The sequence below is a fragment of the Schistocerca serialis genome, chromosome 6 (genome assembly GCF_023864345.2).
Source record: "Schistocerca serialis cubense isolate TAMUIC-IGC-003099 chromosome 6, iqSchSeri2.2, whole genome shotgun sequence".
Classification (NCBI taxonomy): domain Eukaryota; kingdom Metazoa; phylum Arthropoda; class Insecta; order Orthoptera; family Acrididae; genus Schistocerca; species Schistocerca serialis.
The window spans coordinates 334,628,810-334,648,104 of NC_064643.1; the positions used below are offsets into that span (position 1 = coordinate 334,628,810).

The 19,295-nt window shown below is 39.5% G+C and overlaps 2 protein-coding genes across 2 annotated transcripts in view; one reads left to right on the forward strand and one right to left on the reverse strand.

The window, feature by feature from the left end:
* Nucleotides 1-10,596, reverse strand: part of LOC126483655 (COP9 signalosome complex subunit 2) — a 96,772-nt gene extending 86,176 nt beyond the window's left edge. The window contains exons 1-2 of the mRNA XM_050106717.1: nucleotides 10,420-10,596; nucleotides 9,962-10,156 (exon numbers count right to left, since the gene is read on the reverse strand). Coding sequence (XP_049962674.1) covers nucleotides 9,962-10,156; nucleotides 10,420-10,473 — 249 coding nt within the window. The 5' untranslated portion in view covers nucleotides 10,474-10,596. The remainder of the gene's footprint in view (nucleotides 1-9,961; nucleotides 10,157-10,419) is intronic.
* Nucleotides 10,597-10,736: 140 nt separating this feature from the next.
* On the forward strand, nucleotides 10,737-13,476 carry LOC126483656 (ubiquitin-conjugating enzyme E2 N). Its single transcript, XM_050106718.1, has one exon. It carries the CDS (start codon nucleotides 10,906-10,908, stop codon nucleotides 11,359-11,361), a length of 456 nt encoding a protein of 151 aa, XP_049962675.1. The 5' UTR covers nucleotides 10,737-10,905; the 3' UTR covers nucleotides 11,362-13,476.
* Nucleotides 13,477-19,295: the final 5,819 nt, after the last annotated feature.

Here is a 19,295-nt window from a genome sequence, read left to right on the forward strand (position 1 = left end):
CAAGGAGCTCCGCAGCAGACCACCCCAACGTGTTCACATGTTGAGCCAACAACATCGCCTATTATGATTGCAGTGGGCATGGGACCATCAGGATTTGACCGTTGAACAATGGAAACATGTCATCTCTTTGGGTGAATTACATTTTTGCTAGACTAGAATGCTGGTTGTCTCCACAAACGCTATCATTGAAATGAATAGCAACTAGGAAAGGGCAGTGCACCATGGACGCATGCTGGCGGGAGCAGTATTATGCTTTGGGAGACATTCTCCTGTGCTTGCACTGGACCTGTGGTGGTAATCGAAAACACGCTGACAGCTGCAAACCACTTGCATCCCTTCAAGCTTGATGTCTTTTCTGATGGTGATGTCATCTTTCAGCAGTAGAATTGTCAGTGTCTTGGAGCCAGAACTGTTCTTCAGTGGTTTGAGGAACTCACACTGATGTCTCAGCAATCAAATTCACCTGATGTAAAACCTGTGGAACCCATGTGGGTCACTATCAAGCACGATCTGCATACGCAGGTAAGTGGCCCATTATTTATAGGAATTACATGACCTGTGCGTAGACATCTAATGCCACATATCTGCACAGACCTACCCACAAACTGTCGCATCCCTGCATAAAAAGTTCTCGGTTTACTTGCCGTGTCAAATTTGGATAAAATCCCAAGCTTTCGATGACTACCTCCGTCATCTTCGTCAGGGGTAAAACTGACTGTCGGATCCCTGATACACAGAATCAGTGATGTATTTCATTCCAAAGACAGACAAACAAGCTATTAAGCAGATGGTCATAATGTTTTGGCTCAGCAGTGTGCAGACATGTGTGGTCACACTTCATTTAAAAAAAAAAATATAATAATAATAAACTGGAAAACCAAGTTGCATTCACACACAAGAATTGAGAAGATAACCCCTATATGGTGAGCATCAGAAAAGCCCTCAATAAATGTCAGATGAAACACAGCAGAATACTTAGATAAAAATCAAGGATAAATTACCAGTAGGGACACAGTTAAAAAGGGGACAGGTGACTGTGGCTGGATGACTACCAAGAAATAATGGGTTGACCAAAGAATTCTGCAACTCGTTAAAATCTCTCACTAAATATTTTTGGAAGAATTTCGGACATCACACAAAATCTTAATACACGAACCACACTCACCTCATTATCAGCTAAAACAAACAGGTCCTGTAGGAGATCTGGATCAGCTCTCAGGTTGTCATATAAAACACACACAATTGAAATCTGTCTTATCAAAAGCTGTGCCCACACCTGTGACGCACTGGTAGTTCCTAACGACTTAAGAGAAAGCCATATGTCAAGAGGCAATGTCCCCCTGTAAGCTGCGTAAGTGCCATTTCTTCAGCTCCTTGTGGTCAGAAAGCAGCAAGCCGTGGTTGTACTGAGGGTATTACAGAATGCAGCTTATTACTCCTCACTTCCATCCACTGAGCCTCCCACCAACACATGATTGTCTTGGTAACAGATGAGGTAAGAGCCTTAAGAGAATGTAGCGGGCCTGAACAGCGAGCAGGAGGTGGCAGGCAACAAGCCTCCTTGGCAGCTACATCAACAAGTTAGTTTCCCAAGATCCGTATGCACCCCTTAACACAGCAGAAAAATATTTCCTTGTCATGCCTGTGCAAGAGAAGGAGAGTTTCCTGCACTTCTTGTACCATCCAATCTGCAGGGTACATCTGACCAAGAGTGAGGCCTTAATGCCCACCCCTAACAGTAGTAACTCAAGGCTCTTCCTAGCACAGTTCCCAAACGGTCTTGCTGCCCATGGATGGTGATAGAACAGATATTCCTGTGGTGGCTATTTGACTAAGATGGATGCTAGTGACTTTGAAATGGTCAAAGCCCTGTGTCCTTGGCGTACCATGAGGAGATTACTTCGAACAGCCAACAGAGGCTCACCAGCCTTGCATACAGGCTAGCAGCTGGATTTGTTTGATAAACCCCTCTTGACAGCCAGATCCACTTGTGATGAACCGCATTCACCATTTTGAGGCATGAAGGCTTCGCTGATTCATAAACCTAACATCTGGGGTCACACAAAAGCCTTATAAAGTTGGAGCACATGTGCCCTGTTAGCTTCCCAAGACCTATGACTGATGCATTTAAGGGTGTCTAAAGTTTTGAGACACCTCAGTTTTAGTTCTTTAAAGTGTGGCAGCTACATTAGCTTCTCATCAAAAGTGAGGCCCTTATAATTCACAGTATCCCACGTAAAGCAGGTATATTAAAAAGATAGCAGGTGCGGTTAAGATCGACACAAACAGTTTTCTCCATAGAGAATTTAAAACCTTTGGTGTTAGACTCTTCCTCCAACTGCTTGATTGTCATATGCAACAGCTGAGAAGCTGTTGCAAGATGTAAGGACACGTAGAAGATGGAGAAGTCGTCCACAAATAGGGAACACAGTACATGACGCCCTACTGTGGACATAATACTATCAATTGCAATAGCAAATGCCGTGGTGCTTAGAACACTTCCTTGAGGAACACCATCCTCCTGTTTACAACAGTCAGTCAGGACATTCCCAACCTTTTATCTAAAATTCCTGTCTGAAAGGAAGGATAATTCGAAAGTGAGTAGGCATCCATGCAACCCACACTGATAGAGGTGCAAAAAAATATTGTGCCTCCAGGTAGTATTGCAGGCCTTGTCCAAATTGAACAAGACACAAATAAGGTGTTTGTTATAGAGAAAGCTTGGTGAATTGTTGCTGTCCGCAACATTAGGTCATTGAGAGTTGAGTTACACCTCCTGAACCCACACTGGGAGCGACTTAGTAGGGACTTGGTTTCGAGAACTCACATTAGGTGCCAGTTGATCATACACTCCAATGTCTTTCCTATGCAGCTTGACTACTGACGTTAGTCCACTCCTTCCCAGATTTTCAAATGAGGATTAAAATAGATTATTTCCACGAATTGTTAAAGTCTCCTGTCATCCAAATTGCATTAGAGAGCTGAAGGAGGACCACCTCTGATGCAGGTCCAGCTGCTCCAACATTCTGGACATTATACGGTCCTGACTGGGTGGAGTATCACGAGCTACTGACAATGCAGAAGCCAACTCTCATAGAGAGAAAAGCTGGTTGTATTCCTCAATGTTGGTGGAACGGAAATCAAAACCAACCCTCTCCTGCTTGGTTAGTTGGAGATAATAGAGACTAACCTACAAGGTTATCAGTCCCTTCAACACTCTACTGCATATCGCAATAATTATGGAAAGCTGGATTCTGGTTTTGAACAGCTATAATGGACTTATACAAGTGATCCACTGAGTGAGTAGTGTCTCTCGGCAATGTTAGGAGACACCCTTGCTCTCATATGGCTGCAATTTGTGGTCGTGATTTCTGCCTCGAGATCTTGCCAATGGCTTTACTTGCAAATGTGGATCTAGTAACAGAGTTCACGAACTCTAGTCAAAACCTCTGCTTACTCTCCTGAATTATTCCTCCCTGCCTTTGCCTACACCACTCAAAAGGTTGCAAGAGTGACATCTGTACAGCACTGATTGAATCTTCGCATAGGAGTCCTGCTGCATTGATTGCAGAATGACTATCATCATCCCACAAAGTAACAGGCTGCCTCCCAGATGTTCCTGCTGTCTATGGGATGAATGCATGTGCAGCGTGGTGGTTCACAGTTGTAATATGATTCACCCAGTTGTTGATACTGTAACAATATTCTAAAAGAGCCAACTGCCTGTAAAACATTCAGCTAGACCTGCAGAGCCATTGTGGCTGCTTCCCTCCAGGATCTGCTCCATCGGCAAAGGGATCCAAATAGCATGAAGGTCATCTTTCACTCTCCATTGAGCAGTGTCTGCAAATGCAAGCAAGCAAGCAGAAAGAGAGGTCAACAGCCATAGACAAAGCTGCAGAAGTGCTGAAGTGCAGCTTGACCCACATTCATCAATACATCACCTGTGGCTCATGTCAGATCTTCAAGTAATCAACCCCTAGGGCAAATGGTGTTAGAAGACACTGGTGCACTGTATGCATTTAATTCCCCTAAATGGCCAGGTAAGTTCATCAAGGTGATGTGATAGGACCTAACTGTTAATGGGCTCATGGGGAGGTAAGCACACAGAGCACATCATGGGCCCCTATCTGAACATCGATCACTTGTAGCGCTGTGGTTACGGGCACAGGTGAGGAGTGGAAAGTGATATTGATGAACACTGCTACTCTACCTTTCACCCTGTCACCAGTAAAGTCATCTTTTCTGTAGAGTTGATAGCCTCCAGGTACATGTTCACCATTCTATTTAAAATGAATGAGGTCCGTCCCGTATGAGAAGTCTCAATTCCTTCAGATGAGTCTTTTATTCATTCGTATTCCTCTGGAGTATGGGAGCCATTTCAGCAGTGTGGTTTCGAGTTACTCTATCCTTGCACTGGCTTGTTGAGGCACTTTTAGAGTGAGGGAGAGTGGATGGGCTGCCAGGGTCTGATGATGAAGCATCAAAATCCACATTGTCATCATTAGTCAAATGTTCCAGAATTATATCAGACTGTGCTTGGAACAGATTCTGACCTGAATTTTGTGACCCTTTCCCTGCTCCCTTTTCCTTTGAGGACAATGGGGAAAGAGGCTGTTGAGAGGCACTCTGCTTTCAGGATTCCTTCACAATGCTTGCTGCAAAAATGCTGCTGGTCTGTCCTGTCGTAGCTGCCTGGATCACTACGCCTTTGCCATGTACAGCTGTCAGCATAGGTGCTGTTGACAGATAATGGTACGCTGGATGTCGTCTGTGTTGAGGCATCAACCCTGATAACAGGTTTCTGTACCACTAAAGCATTCAAAGTGGCCAAAAGAGGAGATTTCGCTGCCTTATATTCCATTTTGGTTCCAGGACAGCAGATCCATTTGGCCATTTATTTCATAAAGTCTGCAGGCCCCAGCAAAAACAGGGCAGTCTCAGCTCCAGAATGGGTGGCTCCCAGAGCAGTTGCTGCAGATTGCTTGGGACATAAAGTCAATCCCAGCTTCATGAGTTGCATTTCCACACTTCCTATTGGTCAATTCACCTCTGCAACTCAGCACTGTTTGCCAAATTTGTAACACTGCATAGGGTGAGTTATGTAAGGCTTAACCTTAAGCCAAAGGAAACCTGCCATAATCTGTTCAGGCAGTGTTTCAGAATAGAATGTCACAATGAAAGTGGCAGTCTTCTCAATTTCTCCATTACTACTTCATGTACACATCCACTGTCCCCTGCAATTCCCATTCTTGTTTGAGTAACTCGAAACCACACTGCTGAGACGTCTATGTCCACAAATCACAGCATGTGACATTTGCTTGAGTCAAGGGAGTTATGCAACTCAAGTCAGCATCTATCTATAGCCCCATGCTTTGTTTTAAACCTGTTTGTTTTAAAGTTTCTTCCAGTGTCTGTATACCATGAAGAGTCCCATCATGAACTGTTCTATTGGGTATATATCTATCCACTTCATGGTCAACTAGTCTTTTAATAAACATTCATAACATGCCTACACAGTGTGTACAAATAAATTCAGAAACAAGACTGGAAAGTGAATTTTAAGTAAAGAAAACAACATAGTGAATGAATTTAAAGCCAGTATACCAGAAGATCTATTTTCACGACATGTTATTTAAAATTATAAAATGCAGTATTGTACACTACATAATGTAAAATAAATTAATATGTAATGCATGAAGTCTAGTGTGCAAACATAATGTATTACTGCAACTGTATTAATTAATTATTGTAAGTACATTAATGTAATGCGCAAAGTCTGCTATATAAACATAAAAATAGTTCTGTTATCATAGTTTACGTAAAGTTCAGTGACATCAAATGCAAGGAAAATGCTCTAAGGTAAATAAATCTGTTCTACTCTTAAGATAATTACTGCGTCAGCTTGTCAACTGCCAGTAATTCTAGCTTTTGGGTAGCCAAGTCAACTCTTGATCTACATTCAAAGAGCTTTTAAACACAATATTCAATATCCTATAGGACTTCATTTAATTTCTGTAAACACAGCCACTCCGCTTCATTTTACTGGTTCTACAATGATATACCAGCTTGGGATCAATTCAAGTGTCCAATTCCACTCGTCAGCTTTCGGGACTAGTACACAAGAAACAAAAATTCCCAAATACTGGAACCGGTAACTAGAACTGACCTATATAGGTTAATTCTAGTTACCGATTCCAACCATCCCACAGTTCATTATTTAGACCATATTAACAAATGTGTGCTCTAAAGTGTTACAGGATTTCTACATATGGTATTACTCTCTTCACTACTATAAAAAAAAAGAAAAATTTGGAAGCTGTACCTACAATATTAGTTACATTTTAATAGTAGGTCTGGGATCAACAAGAAATCTAGAAACAAAAACACAGTCCACAGGTTTACTGCAAAAATGTCCAAACTTTGGAACATGAAACAGCTGGAATTAATTAATACAGTTGCAGTAATACATTATGTTTGCACACTAGACTTCACACATTACATCTGCATTACATATTAATTTATTTTACAATATGTAGTGTACTATTTGCATTTTATGATTTTAAATAACATGTCACAAAGTACTAGTAGATCTTCCGGTATATTCCAACTGTTGGAATCCTCCTATATAGGTCAATTCCAGTTACCAATTGCAGCCAATCGATGATTCATCTAATTACATAATTTTTTCAGCAGGTGTGTGCACAAGAATTTACGCTAATAACATTTCTGCACTTTTAATTGCTCTCTGAACCACTGCAAAAAAAGTTTCTAAAATTAGAATTGACCTATATAGAGAGTCAGTTCTAGTTACCAATTCCAATTTCTCTTAATGGTTCAAATGGCTCTGAGCACTATGGGACTTAACATCTTTGGTCATCAGTCCCCTAGAACTTAGAACTACTTAAACCTAACTAACCTAAGGACATCACACACATCCATGCCCGACGCAGGATTCGAAACTGCGACCGTAGCAGTCACGCGGTTCCAGACTGAAGCGCCTAGAACCGGCCGGCCAATTTCTCTTATATATTGCAGTACTTTTACAGTGCAATTACAAATGTCAGAATGCTATTACGTTTCAGCATAAAACAACAACTGCAAAAATAATTTACAAATGAATCATGGAGCGGTTGGGATCGGTAACTGGAAGTTACCTATGTAGGTTAATTCTAGTTATCGATTCCAATATTCGTTATATTTTTGGGGTTGGGTTGTTTTGGGGAAGGAGACCAGACAGCGAGGTTATCGGTGTCATCGGATTAGGGAAGGAAGTCAGCCGTGCCCTTTCAAAGAAACTATACCGGCATTTGCCTGGAACGATTTAGGGAAATCACGGAAAACCTAAATCAGTCCGGGGGAACCGTCGTCCTCCTGAATGCATGCAAGTCCAGTGTCTAACCACTGCGTGTGTGCGCGTGTGTGGGTGGGTGTGGGTGTGTGGGCGCGCCCGCGTGCGAGTGTATACCTGTCCTTTCCTCCTCCACGCCCCCCCCCCCAAAGGTAAGTCTTTCCGCTCCCGGGATTCACGCTACCGTTTCATAACAGTCATTCATTTCATTTTCCTGATTTTCTGTTATATTTTAGTTTCTCCCCACCCAAAACCACAATTTTCCGGTGCTTCTCCTGTTAGATTTAATAATTAATAGTAAAATTAATGCTGTTTTATAACAATACGACTTCATCATGCACTTCGCTGTAATACAATTTAAAGGTGCTCTGTGTTTTTCTACTCGCATAAATTATAGGAATACTTCTTATTGGACACGAAAATTTGTTGCTAATTCTGGTTCTTAACTATTTCCATTACCTTCAATTTGTTTTGATATAATTCATAACTAAGTAAATAACTGCGAGAAATATGACCGTATGCTGCATTCAGTTGCTTGTGAGTATAATCTGTTGCTTTCACAGATTGCCTAAACACTGCATCTTTGCCTTAGGTACACTATGTCATCAAAAGTATCCGGACACCCAGCTGAAAATGAGATACAAGTTCATGGCACCCTCCATAGGTAATGCTGGAATTCAATATGGTGTTGGCCCATCCTTAGCCTTGATGACAGCTTCTACTCTGTCAGGCATACGTTCACTCAGGTGCTGGAAGGTTTCTTTGGGAATGGCAGCTCATTCTTCATGGAGTGCTGCACAGGGGAGAGGTATTGATGTCAGTTGGTGAGGCCTGACACAAAGTTGGCATTCCAAAACATCCAAAGGTGTTCTATAGGAGTCAGGTCTTCCCGAATTGCTCTTCAACAGTGGGAAGCAAGAAGGTGCTTAAAACATCAATGTAGGCCTGTGCTGTGATACCAACATGCAGAACAACAAGGAGCGCAAACATAAACACACCATAACACCAACACCTCCGAATTTTACTGTTGGCACTACACCTGCTGGCAGATGACATTCACCGGACATTCGCCATACCCACACCCTACCGTCAAATCGCCACATTGAGTACCATCATTCAACACTCCACAAATGTTTTTCCGCTCTCAATCATCCAATGTTTACACCTGTAACACCAAGCGAGGCGTCATTTGGCATTTACCGGCGTGATGTGTGGCGTATGAGCAGCCATTCGACCACAAGATCCACATTTTCTCACCTCCCGCCTAACAGTCATAGTGCTTGCAGTGGATCCTGATGCAGTTTGGAATTCCTGTGTGATGGTCTCAATTGATGTCTGCCTACTACACATAACGACCCAACTGTCGGTGGTCTCTGTCAGTCAACAGATGAGGTCAGACTGTTCGCTTTCGCGCTGTATGTGTCCCTTCACGTTTCCACTTCACTATCACATCGGAAACAGTGGACCTAAAGATGTTTAGGAGTGTGGAAATCTCACTTACGGATGTATGACCGCCCCATTCTGCTCTCCCACGATGTCTAATGACTACTAATGTCACTGATATGGAGCACCTGGCAGTAGGTGGCAGCACATTGCACCTAAAATGAAATACACATTTTTTTTGGGAGTGCCTGGAGACTTTTGATCACAACGTATATGACGTCATTGCTCAAAGTCAATGAGTGGTCACTAGAATTTACTCAAGCTTGGATCCACATAGATAAGGCTGTTTATGTGTTTCTTCAGTGCCATACTGTGTGTGCAGACAAATTTGAACTGAGAATATTGTCTTCTCCCACACTCAACAGCTAATCAATTTGTTATTCTGGCTGAGGTATAGTATAAGTAGTCTTCTCAGCAATGTGTCTGATGATATCTTCTATTGATTAATTAAGATTGCAATCCAAACTATTGCTGCACCATTACTTTCATCTTACTAAAATCTTTTCCAAGAAGTGTGAATCATAGTTGCTCTCACTGAGCACAGCAACTGGTTTAACATTACTAGGTAGCTAGTAATTATCACCCAAAGGTTTTTATAAAGATCTGGCATTCTGTTCCTTGGCAGCTGCAGCAGTAAGTCATTAAATCCTTTCTTGTCTCACTTTTGCTTGCACTTTATTACACAGAGTGTGAAGGTGGAGTCCAAACTTGGTTTGTCACTTAACTGGAGTGGTAAATTTAGCCATCTGAAATGAATTACGGACACCTGCAAGACTAAATTTACAAAAACTGGGCAGGAATTTCAAAGGCTCTTCCAAACATAAGCTCTCACAGGAGGTGCTACTGATGGAAAGCTACAACTAGCACCAGTTTCATGTAGGATATTGAAAAACGCATTGAACTTCTGGTAGTTAACACTAAATGTCCAGCTCACGAGTATCTAGATTGAAAACATTCTACATAAACGCCACACATTGAAGAATATATTGACTCCCTCCTTGTCGTTTCCTATGGGAGGCAGTAAAGCAAGATGCCACCCAAGTGTTCTTCCTTTATTAAAATTGTCCTCTAACAGATCTGTCAAGCTGTTCATGTGATGAAGGAAGAACACCAATGTTGGTCCTCTGACTTACTATTTCTAAAGAGAAATCTTAGTACAAAACTTACCAATTTGAAGTTTATCTTAATCATCTGTTTAAGGGCCTTAAACCCCCACTCTCCTTTTTCTCCGCCTTCAAGATCAAGTACTTTCTGAAACGAAGCAAGGGCTGCTTTTGGATCATCTTCTTTCAATGCTTTCGAATTGTAGTATTGATTCTCAAGATCGACATCTGGCTCAGAGTTGCTGTCTTCGGAGTATTCCTAATGGAGAGGCAAGCAATAACATCTACAGCTTAACGTTCTATTTTGACTTCTTTTTGAAATACTGCGTTCACTATAGAATATTGTGGACACAGTCTATAAAATATCAGAAGTTAGTTGCCAGATTTACAAAGAAAAACATAAAACAATTCGACAATGTTTATACGATGACTAGATAAAGAGATGAAAATGAAAACAAAACTCATTTGTCTTAACATGTCACGGAATGATTAACTGCAGCAACATGTAGTAATATCCAATACCAAGCCATAGTCCTCCTCTTCTTCACACATGAAATCAACTTCACAATCAGACATATTAATATTTACTTCGGCTGAACCTGCCGTCCTCTGTATACATATATACTAATCTACACAGATGCAATGAACTTCACCACGAAGATATTGAAGCGGAAGAATCGAGAAGCACTGTGGTTGTCATTAATTTTCAAATAAATTACAGACTTGGGCTGTATCCGTGGTAAGTAATTTTTCCCTCTGATAAAAAATTTCGGTTTGTTTACCAAAGTGACTTGGACCCACTCGACTCACGAAAACGGAACAGCATAAAATGATATCTTTGTGACAGGACGAGCTACAAAGACAAAAAAGAAACACTCACCTCTGTTGCGAATTCGGAATTTTATTCCTACGGTTGTAAGAAGCTGTGGCAAGTTGTGATTAGGTAGCATTTTGTCTTGTACGCAGTACAAGGCGTAACTCTTGTATTTTTAAGAAGTTTACGTCAACATGACAGCATTACCTAGGAGAATTATCAAGGAAACTCAACGCTTGATGCAAGAGCCTGTTCCAGGAATAAGTGCTGTGCCGGACGACAGTAACGCACGATACTTTCATGTAATTGTCACCGGTCCTGAAGATTCACCGTTCGAAGGAGGATTATTTAAGTTGGAGCTTTTTCTACCGGAGGATTATCCTATGTCTGCGCCAAAGGTTCGATTTATTACGAAAATATACCACCCTAACATTGACAGACTTGGCCGCATTTGCTTGGACATTCTAAAAGATAAGTGGAGCCCGGCCCTTCAAATTAGAACGGTGCTTTTGTCTATTCAAGCCCTTCTTAGTGCTCCAAATCCAGATGACCCGTTGGCTAACGATGTTGCTGAACTGTGGAAAGTAAATGAAGCCGAAGCCATCCGTAACGCGAAAGAGTGGACAAGAAGATATGCAATGGACAATTGATATGCATCGATTCCAAGGAAAGGTTAAGAGCGTTGTATGGGTTTATTTTTTTTATGAAAACTATTTCACTGAATCTGTATCACCATGTTATATTTTAAGTAAGGTTTTTTGCCAAGCTAGGTTGTCGCTGGTAGGAAAAATACACTAAACTTGTCATACCTTTTGTAAATGTGAAATTTCCCATGAAACCCATACGTTGCTAATTACAATCATGATTTACGCGTGAGAGTATAGTATAAGGTAAAACAGAAAAAGCGGTGATTTCAGATGTTATTCCATGAATCTGTCCATTTATATTCATTGTGTACTCTCATTTTTGTGTTTATTATCTTTCGAAATACTTCACACTTACAGATCATGTGCATTTAGCTACTGTTGCTGTAAATATTGGAGAGTACCTTCAGCTAAGTCTTCTGACATTTCGCCCTGGCTTCAGTTTGTCACCAGAGACCAATTTAATGAATGCGGCTTGATGTACTACCAGTGTAATAATGTCCATATTAATTGTAAAGTCCACCTTGTTTATGGCAAATTTTATCAGAGCAGACATTAGTATGATATTGATAATTTTGCTGCATAAAGTATGTATTATTTGTGATTTCTGATTTTGTGGTATTGATGCAGCCTTTTGTCATGGACAGCTTTAAATTATGTCTGACTTGGTGTAACACCAAGAGTAGTGGTAAGTAAGACACCTTTATATAAAATTTATGTCAGGCATTGTGAATTAAAACATTATTTCCTTCGTAACAAGTGCCGGTCAAACTACGAATGAATGAATGTTCCAGTGTGAATACTTACCTACTTGATCTCTCTTATCTGGCTTCTAGGAAGGCAAGGTGCATACACACATTAACAGAAACAACTTACAGGAGATCTTTCATTTCCAGTTTGTTTTTAAGAAACTGTACTGATGTATTTTATTCGTTGAAAGTATCTGTGTAATTGTATTGTATGTGACTAGAGATTTATGTGGATTTATCTGTTTTACCAGCAATATGTGCCTGTTTGCCACTGAGCAGTTTCAGTGGTTGAAAAATTAGCAATCCTTTGGTTTTAAAGGCTTTGTAGAATGTCTTGACCTTGTGTTGATATAACTTATTTCTGGAGCTGTTTAATTACTTATGTTTAGTCACAGCAAGAAATTTAAATTGATGAATGTCTTTAGATTTAATAAATATTAGACTTGTAAATATACATTTTTGTTTTGAATTTTATACCACAATAAATGCGTGCAATCCGTTTTCCATTTTCAGTAACTTTTTTTTTTTAACACTCAACACCATTAGCATGTGAGGAGTTACGCATTTAACATCCAGTTGTAACTTTCATTGGACTGTCAAAGTTAAATGACAGTCATGTAAAGAAATACTTGGTTGGAACTGAAACAGATTGTATGTTTTGTTGTCTTAAATTTGGTAGTAGAAATTGCCAAAATCTTCAGAAAAAAGTTATTCTACAAGCTTATCAAATGATATTCCTTTACTTTTTGCGAAACTGCTGTCTTTAAAATACTTATTTTCATAACTTTGAGACAGAGAAAATACTATTACAGCATAGTGATAGTTTGTGTAAACTCCAATTTGTTATTGTGCCATACATTGCTCAAAAGGGTAGAGTGCAGTTTTATTTTGTGCTGGGACTCTCATGCGGCACACCTTCATTGTGTATAAAGGGCAGCGCATTTTCTGAAATCTGCTCAGGTATGTTTTGTAGCTTGTAAACGAAGGCATAAATCATTTAATAAATCGTGGTTGTAGAGGGAATTTACATGTAGTAGGCCCAATTCCAGCTGTGAATATTATGGCATTGTTTTTATGATGACTGAACTAACTGGCTGTGTATTAGTTGGTAAATATGTGAACTGATGAACAGAGGTTTGTGTATTGATTGAGCAAGTAGGTCCAATTCTAGTTTTAGATGTTTGGATACCATTTACGGTTATTAACTCAAATATCAATATTGTTACTGTGCAGCACAATTAAAATTGTGCTGACACAAATTGTGTGTGCTTTTATCAGCAGGAAGTTTGCTGTGGATGTATTTTACTGAAATTGCAGGATCTATGGGCAGTGATTTGTTTCATTTATTAAACTAACATTACAAATTTTGTGATTTTTGTTTTATTAAGTGTAGAACATGTTTCATGAAAAAATCCTCACCATTATAAACATTATTCTTAATGATTTCAACCATCCAAAATAGCTCTGTGTAGTGGTTTCAGAACAGGTACTGAGTGTGCAGTGCCTCTCATTCAATATATCAGTTTTAACTGAATTTCCTTAAGAGATTAATGTAGAGGCAACATATTTATTTCTGTATTTCAGAGTTAGTAAAATTGCTGTTACAATATACAACAATCTTTTTCATTCCTGGAACTACATGCCTGTGGTATTGCACGGACGAGTTTTTAGACTTGGAAGTCTTGTGGTAGTTCTCAAAAGGTGCTAGTATAAATTTAGTGTGTGTGTGTGTGTGTGTGTGTGTGTGTGTGTGTGTGTGTGTGTGAGAGAGAGAGAGAGAGAGAGAGAGAGAGAGAGAGAGAGAGAGAGAGAGATACAAATGATAAGAATTTTGGAGGGTGGTCAATATTAGAAACAATTTATTTGGTGAAGTATTAAAGCTACTACTATAATGAAATGTTCTTTGTGTCAGTATTAGTTCCTGAAAAACAGTTAGCTCATATTAACTTACCAGTGCCTCGCAGAAGTAACTGTCATATACACGAAATGTGCTGGCATAGTGCATTTTCAGACCTGTTATCTGAACATAATTGGGGCAATAGTTTGTTGAGCTCGTAATGTCGGATTTAGCACCCAGTGAGATTTTTTAATCATTCCAAAATGTTGACTTTATTATATTACTGTAACATTCCCATCAGGAGCACTCAAACCCTGTTTTCTTTAAGTTTTATTTGTTAAGAAAACACTTGATATGTAAAAATATTTAGAGTTTTAAATACACTACTAGCTGTTTTCCCCTTTATGTATTCACTTTCCAGTAATCCTTGTTTTGGTGTCTTCAGCGGTTTATGAAATAGTAAGGGACAGGTAACACAGAACACACTGTTACAGTGGTCTGAATGGAGGGCAGTATTTTTTACTTTATTTTTTCTTTCCAGATTTCATTATGCCTACTTCTATTTCATTGGATTCTTCTGGTCTCAGTACAGTGCTTTGTAAAAGCTGTTGATTGTAATGGCAAAACAAAATATATCCAGTCCTCATATCAGCAGTTACATGATGTTCAGTGAGATTTGTTTGTCATTCTTTTGGGCAGGGCTTTGTTTATTTAAGAAACAGCAGTAAATCATTCTCTGGAGATGTTGGCACGTGAGGAATATGATGCAAAAGCATCAGCGTGCATAATGAAATTGTAACACCCATGGTATACAATATGTGAAATAGTAATGGTTTAGAAAAATAGAAAAACCGGTATGTTATCGGAAAATTTCTCTAGTAGCAGGGAAGAAAAACGCACAGAAATATCCAAATACTATATTTCTTTCACTACATCTCACAGATTCAGTTTATATGCTGACATGCTGTGTGTTAGTCTCCAAGTGACCACTTGGCAATCATTGCATAAAGTTACTCTTCCTTTTATTTTATTTTCATACTGTCCAGTTTCAGCTGTGAAGCAGTTTTTAAATGTGTGCATAAATGTAATCCATCAGAATGGCCGTAGTCCTAGGTCTTGTCAAGTGAGACACTGGCCAGTATAATTGTAGGTTATCCACATTATATGTCACCAGTGAAAGGCATACAAGTATATGTAATGCAGTGGTTATCAATTACACCACTTAGAACTCTGATGTACTAGACTATGTATATATGACTGTGACATGTTACTATGTACTGTGCATAGCAGTTTATGGAGAAAGGAAAATGTTAAGGATTTTTTTGTATAAAGGTAAAAAGGTTCACAGTAATATGCAATTAAAAGGACATCAACTACACTTGAAGTGAAGTAGTGATAATTTAAAAACAACCTTTACCGGAAGTACATGTAGTGAGACACTTTTTCAACTTCATTTTTGTCAATCTCAGTATGCTAACAGGGAATGTTGGACTGAACAGAAATCTCAGTGATTCTTAAATGACAAACTGTACACTGCCCAGACTATTTTTAGTGTTTTATTTACTTTCTGTAATAGCCTATGCATTTTTCCATTGTGGTATATTGTGTATATTAACTCTTGCATAATTGCAAAATTTACTGTTCCTAATTTATTTAATGTATAAATATTGTATGAGAAGCCTAATACAGCCATACATAACATGCTAGTAGACTAAAATTATTTGTGTGTTATGGTGTCTGTCAGAGGTTACATATTCAGGGTTAAAAAAAAAATTAATATTTCAGTGGAGATGTACACTAGGAAAGAAGGTTTCAAAGCATAACTGAGTGGAAAGGTAAAAAAGTAGTAGACTTTTATACTTGGTCCACTGTCACACATTCTCTGTAGCAAATAGAATAGCAACTAACATGCGTGCTCTGTTAATTACTACAGAACACGGTGCATATAAGTTGTACATTTACGTCTCTACTCTGAAGTCCGTGGAAGAGGGGTGCTTCCCATTGTACCATTTACTAGAGCTGCTTCTCATTCCAGATGTGTGTGGAGTGGGGCTTAAAAGTTCTCTGTGCATGCCGTAATTAGTCTACTCTTGTCTTCACAGATATCAGAAACCTAGTGGGTCTGATATTTATGGTAATTTACATAATTAGTTACCTTGTCTTCTTTTACCTGATTATGGTCAACTTTCAGTTATTAACATTGCTAACAGAATATACTTGAGAGGAAAAATAGGAAAACAAGCTTTCTGATGGTACACCTGTACGCAAGAACAATAAAGTTCTAAACTATATTAAGGGACTTTTGTGTATAATAATAAATGTGTTCCACTAAAAATCTTTAAATTGACAGTGCAGATAGAAGATTATTATGTGCTTCAGTGCAAATTATTTGTCTGTTTAGAGATACTGAGAAAATACTTCTTTTTGAATGAAACCATATCATTAACAACAAATCAAATGAAGCAGTGCCAGAGTTACAGTGTCAAAATTCTTGCACAGTGCCTAAACCAAGGTCATGAAAAGTCTCACATTGTACGATGTTCTGCTTTCCCCCCTTATCCATAGTGTTTTACCATATTTGCAATATTATGTGATATTGTGGTGTTTTTGTTCAGTCACAGCTCTCTTTTTCTTCTTCTTCTTTCTTTTTTTTTAAAAAAAAAAAAACTGGCACTATTACAATGTTACCTGTCCAACAAGAAACAAATGGTTGTTTAGGCTTTCTAATTGTTGTATTAAAGGAACTTGGGAGGGGGGAGGGTGGTTCCTGTATCAATACTTTTTCTGTTTACTGGCTATGTGGAAGATTTGCCTACCTTTCAAAGTAGACAATATCATAATTATCAGTTTCAATAATGACATAAATGTCACAGAGCAAATTAATAAACTGACACTGGAGATAGGATCTGCCTGGCATCAGGCAGACAGGTAAACAATACTAAAATTTAATGCACAATTTTCTTTTTTGTAAGCTGTAAATGAAAATTGCCTTGATAAAGAGTCTATCCATCTTGAAATCATACTCTGCTGGAATTCCATACGGATTATGTATGACTGAAGTTAGCAGTGCCATAAAGGTGGCATGCAACAAACATAAACTGGGATAAAGTGTACCACATACTTGGATATGCAAATGATAAGCATTTCAGCACTACCACAAAAAGTAGGTAGGCATAATTGCATCTACATTCTGTATATAAGGGATTACGCAGGGGGTTTCTCATTCAGAAATTGCATTTCAATTTTGATTGTGTATGAGAAGATCGTGTTACACCTTCTTAAGGAGAAAAACGTCTATTGGCACACCTCAGAATTCAACAGCATCAGGATCATGACCTATCAAAACTAGGATTTATCGTTCCATGATACTACTGCTTGCATTGATCAGCATCCCTTGAGTGTCATGTGAACCTGGAAAGGACCAGACTCAATGCCATGCAGGATTTCAGTGGACTAGCACCTAATGGAATGGACATTGTTTGCTCAGCTGCACATGATAATACAACCACACAGAGAGACAACATTTGGAGCACCAAGGACTGCCAGGCATAGTAACGATTGTTGCAGCTTCCCTTAATGTGACAGCGGAGGGAAGCAGGTTGACAGTGATGCACTGTATGACAACACTGGGCACAGGAGTGGCACCACAGTATTTTTTCAGGTAAGTCACAATTAGTGTATAGCAGGGGCACCAAACTACAGCCCATGGGCCAGACCCCGACCGCGAAGTCACTTCATCCAGCCCACCGACGGCTCTTGACTATGCCTGATAAAACATGTGGAGCGTGATACTTTATGATACAATTTAATGTTCACACCTGTGGAGATCTCCTGACCGCTATGTGCTTTAAATTCACTATGCTCAGTTTTAAATTACTCTGTCTAGGTACTGTACAGAATGATGATGGGGTCTGCACTCATCATTTAGTCAGTTATTCGGCTGTTAAAATAGTTGGTGACCTCTGGTATACAGCATTAAGATGAACATATCCATGTGTGGAGGCTCCAAAGAGAATGAACATTCCCCAATTGTTTTTGTCATCATCATAAGGGCCCAAACCATGGAGTGATGGTATAGTGTGCTATTGAGCACACAACACTATTGTATCTAGTTTACATAGCTGATAATTTGAACAGCAACCATTACATTTCTGACATGTTAAGGCAGGTGGCAGCATACACTGATCAGCCAGAACACTGTGACTATGAAAGCAATGAGGCCTTGGTAGGATGCTGGTGGGAGTTGGCACCACATCTGCAAACACTAGCCACCTAATTTCCTTAAATTCTGGGAAGGGATCAATGAGCTCTGACACCACACCTGGTCACATCCCAAATGTGTTCTATGGTATTCAGGTCAGGCAAGTTGGGGGAGCAGCACATCCACTGGAATTTGCCACTGTGTTCCTCGAACCATTCTGTCTTGCTCCTGATATAGTGACATGGTGCATAATCATGTTGAAAAACTGCCATTGGGAAACATGATAGTCATGAAGGGGTGTACATTGTCTGCAACCAGTATACAATACTTCTTGGCCTTCATAAAGCCTTGCACAAGCTCCACAGGAACCATGGATGCCTAAGTAAATGTTCCCCAGAGCATAATGGAGCCGCTGCCAGTTTGTCTCTATCCTGCAGTACAGTGTCAAGGAGCTGTGCCCCTGGAGGACGATGGATTCGCGCCCTCCCATCAACGTGATGAAGAAGGTATCAGGAATCATCAAAACATGCAGTGCTCTGCCACTGCATCAGCCAAGAAGATCCATTCAGTAGAACACAATACAACATAATATCTTTAATTTAAGTGTAAAGATGTTCACTCACAATATAGTTAACATGCTGAGCTGTAATCAGATGCAAACAAGACTCAGCTTTCAGGTGAACAAAGACATATGGCTACACTGTCCTGTCAGTGTAGCCTGACCAGGCTAATCAGTGCCCACACTGTATGGTGTGTGGTAAAGGCCCGATGCTAGGGCAGATGAGGCAACGAATGATGGGAAGGGGAGCAGAGTCTGAAAACTTTCTTCAAAATAACTCATTTTCTTTATTGACAAAATTAAATAAAACTTTAAGTAAAATTGTCAATTACCTCATTTTAAACACACAAAATCATAGAAGACATCACTGGGTATGCAAAGTATTTGGTGAGCAGAAAGTTAAACAAAACTGATGAAACCTGTGCTGTTATTTTTGGCTACCTTAAACACTTTACTTGCATGCATGTAGAATTCTGATCATTATCAATAAACATGTCTTAAATCACACTAAGATCTCAGCAAACACAAGAACATGTACAGTAAGTAAAATATTTTACAATCAGCAAATTATACCCTGACAGCTGCGAACTACAC

Coding starts and splice junctions, on each gene's coding strand:
- LOC126483656 (XM_050106718.1), top strand. CDS start 10,906: ATGACAGCATTACCTAGGAGAATTATCAAGGAAACTCAACGCTTGATG.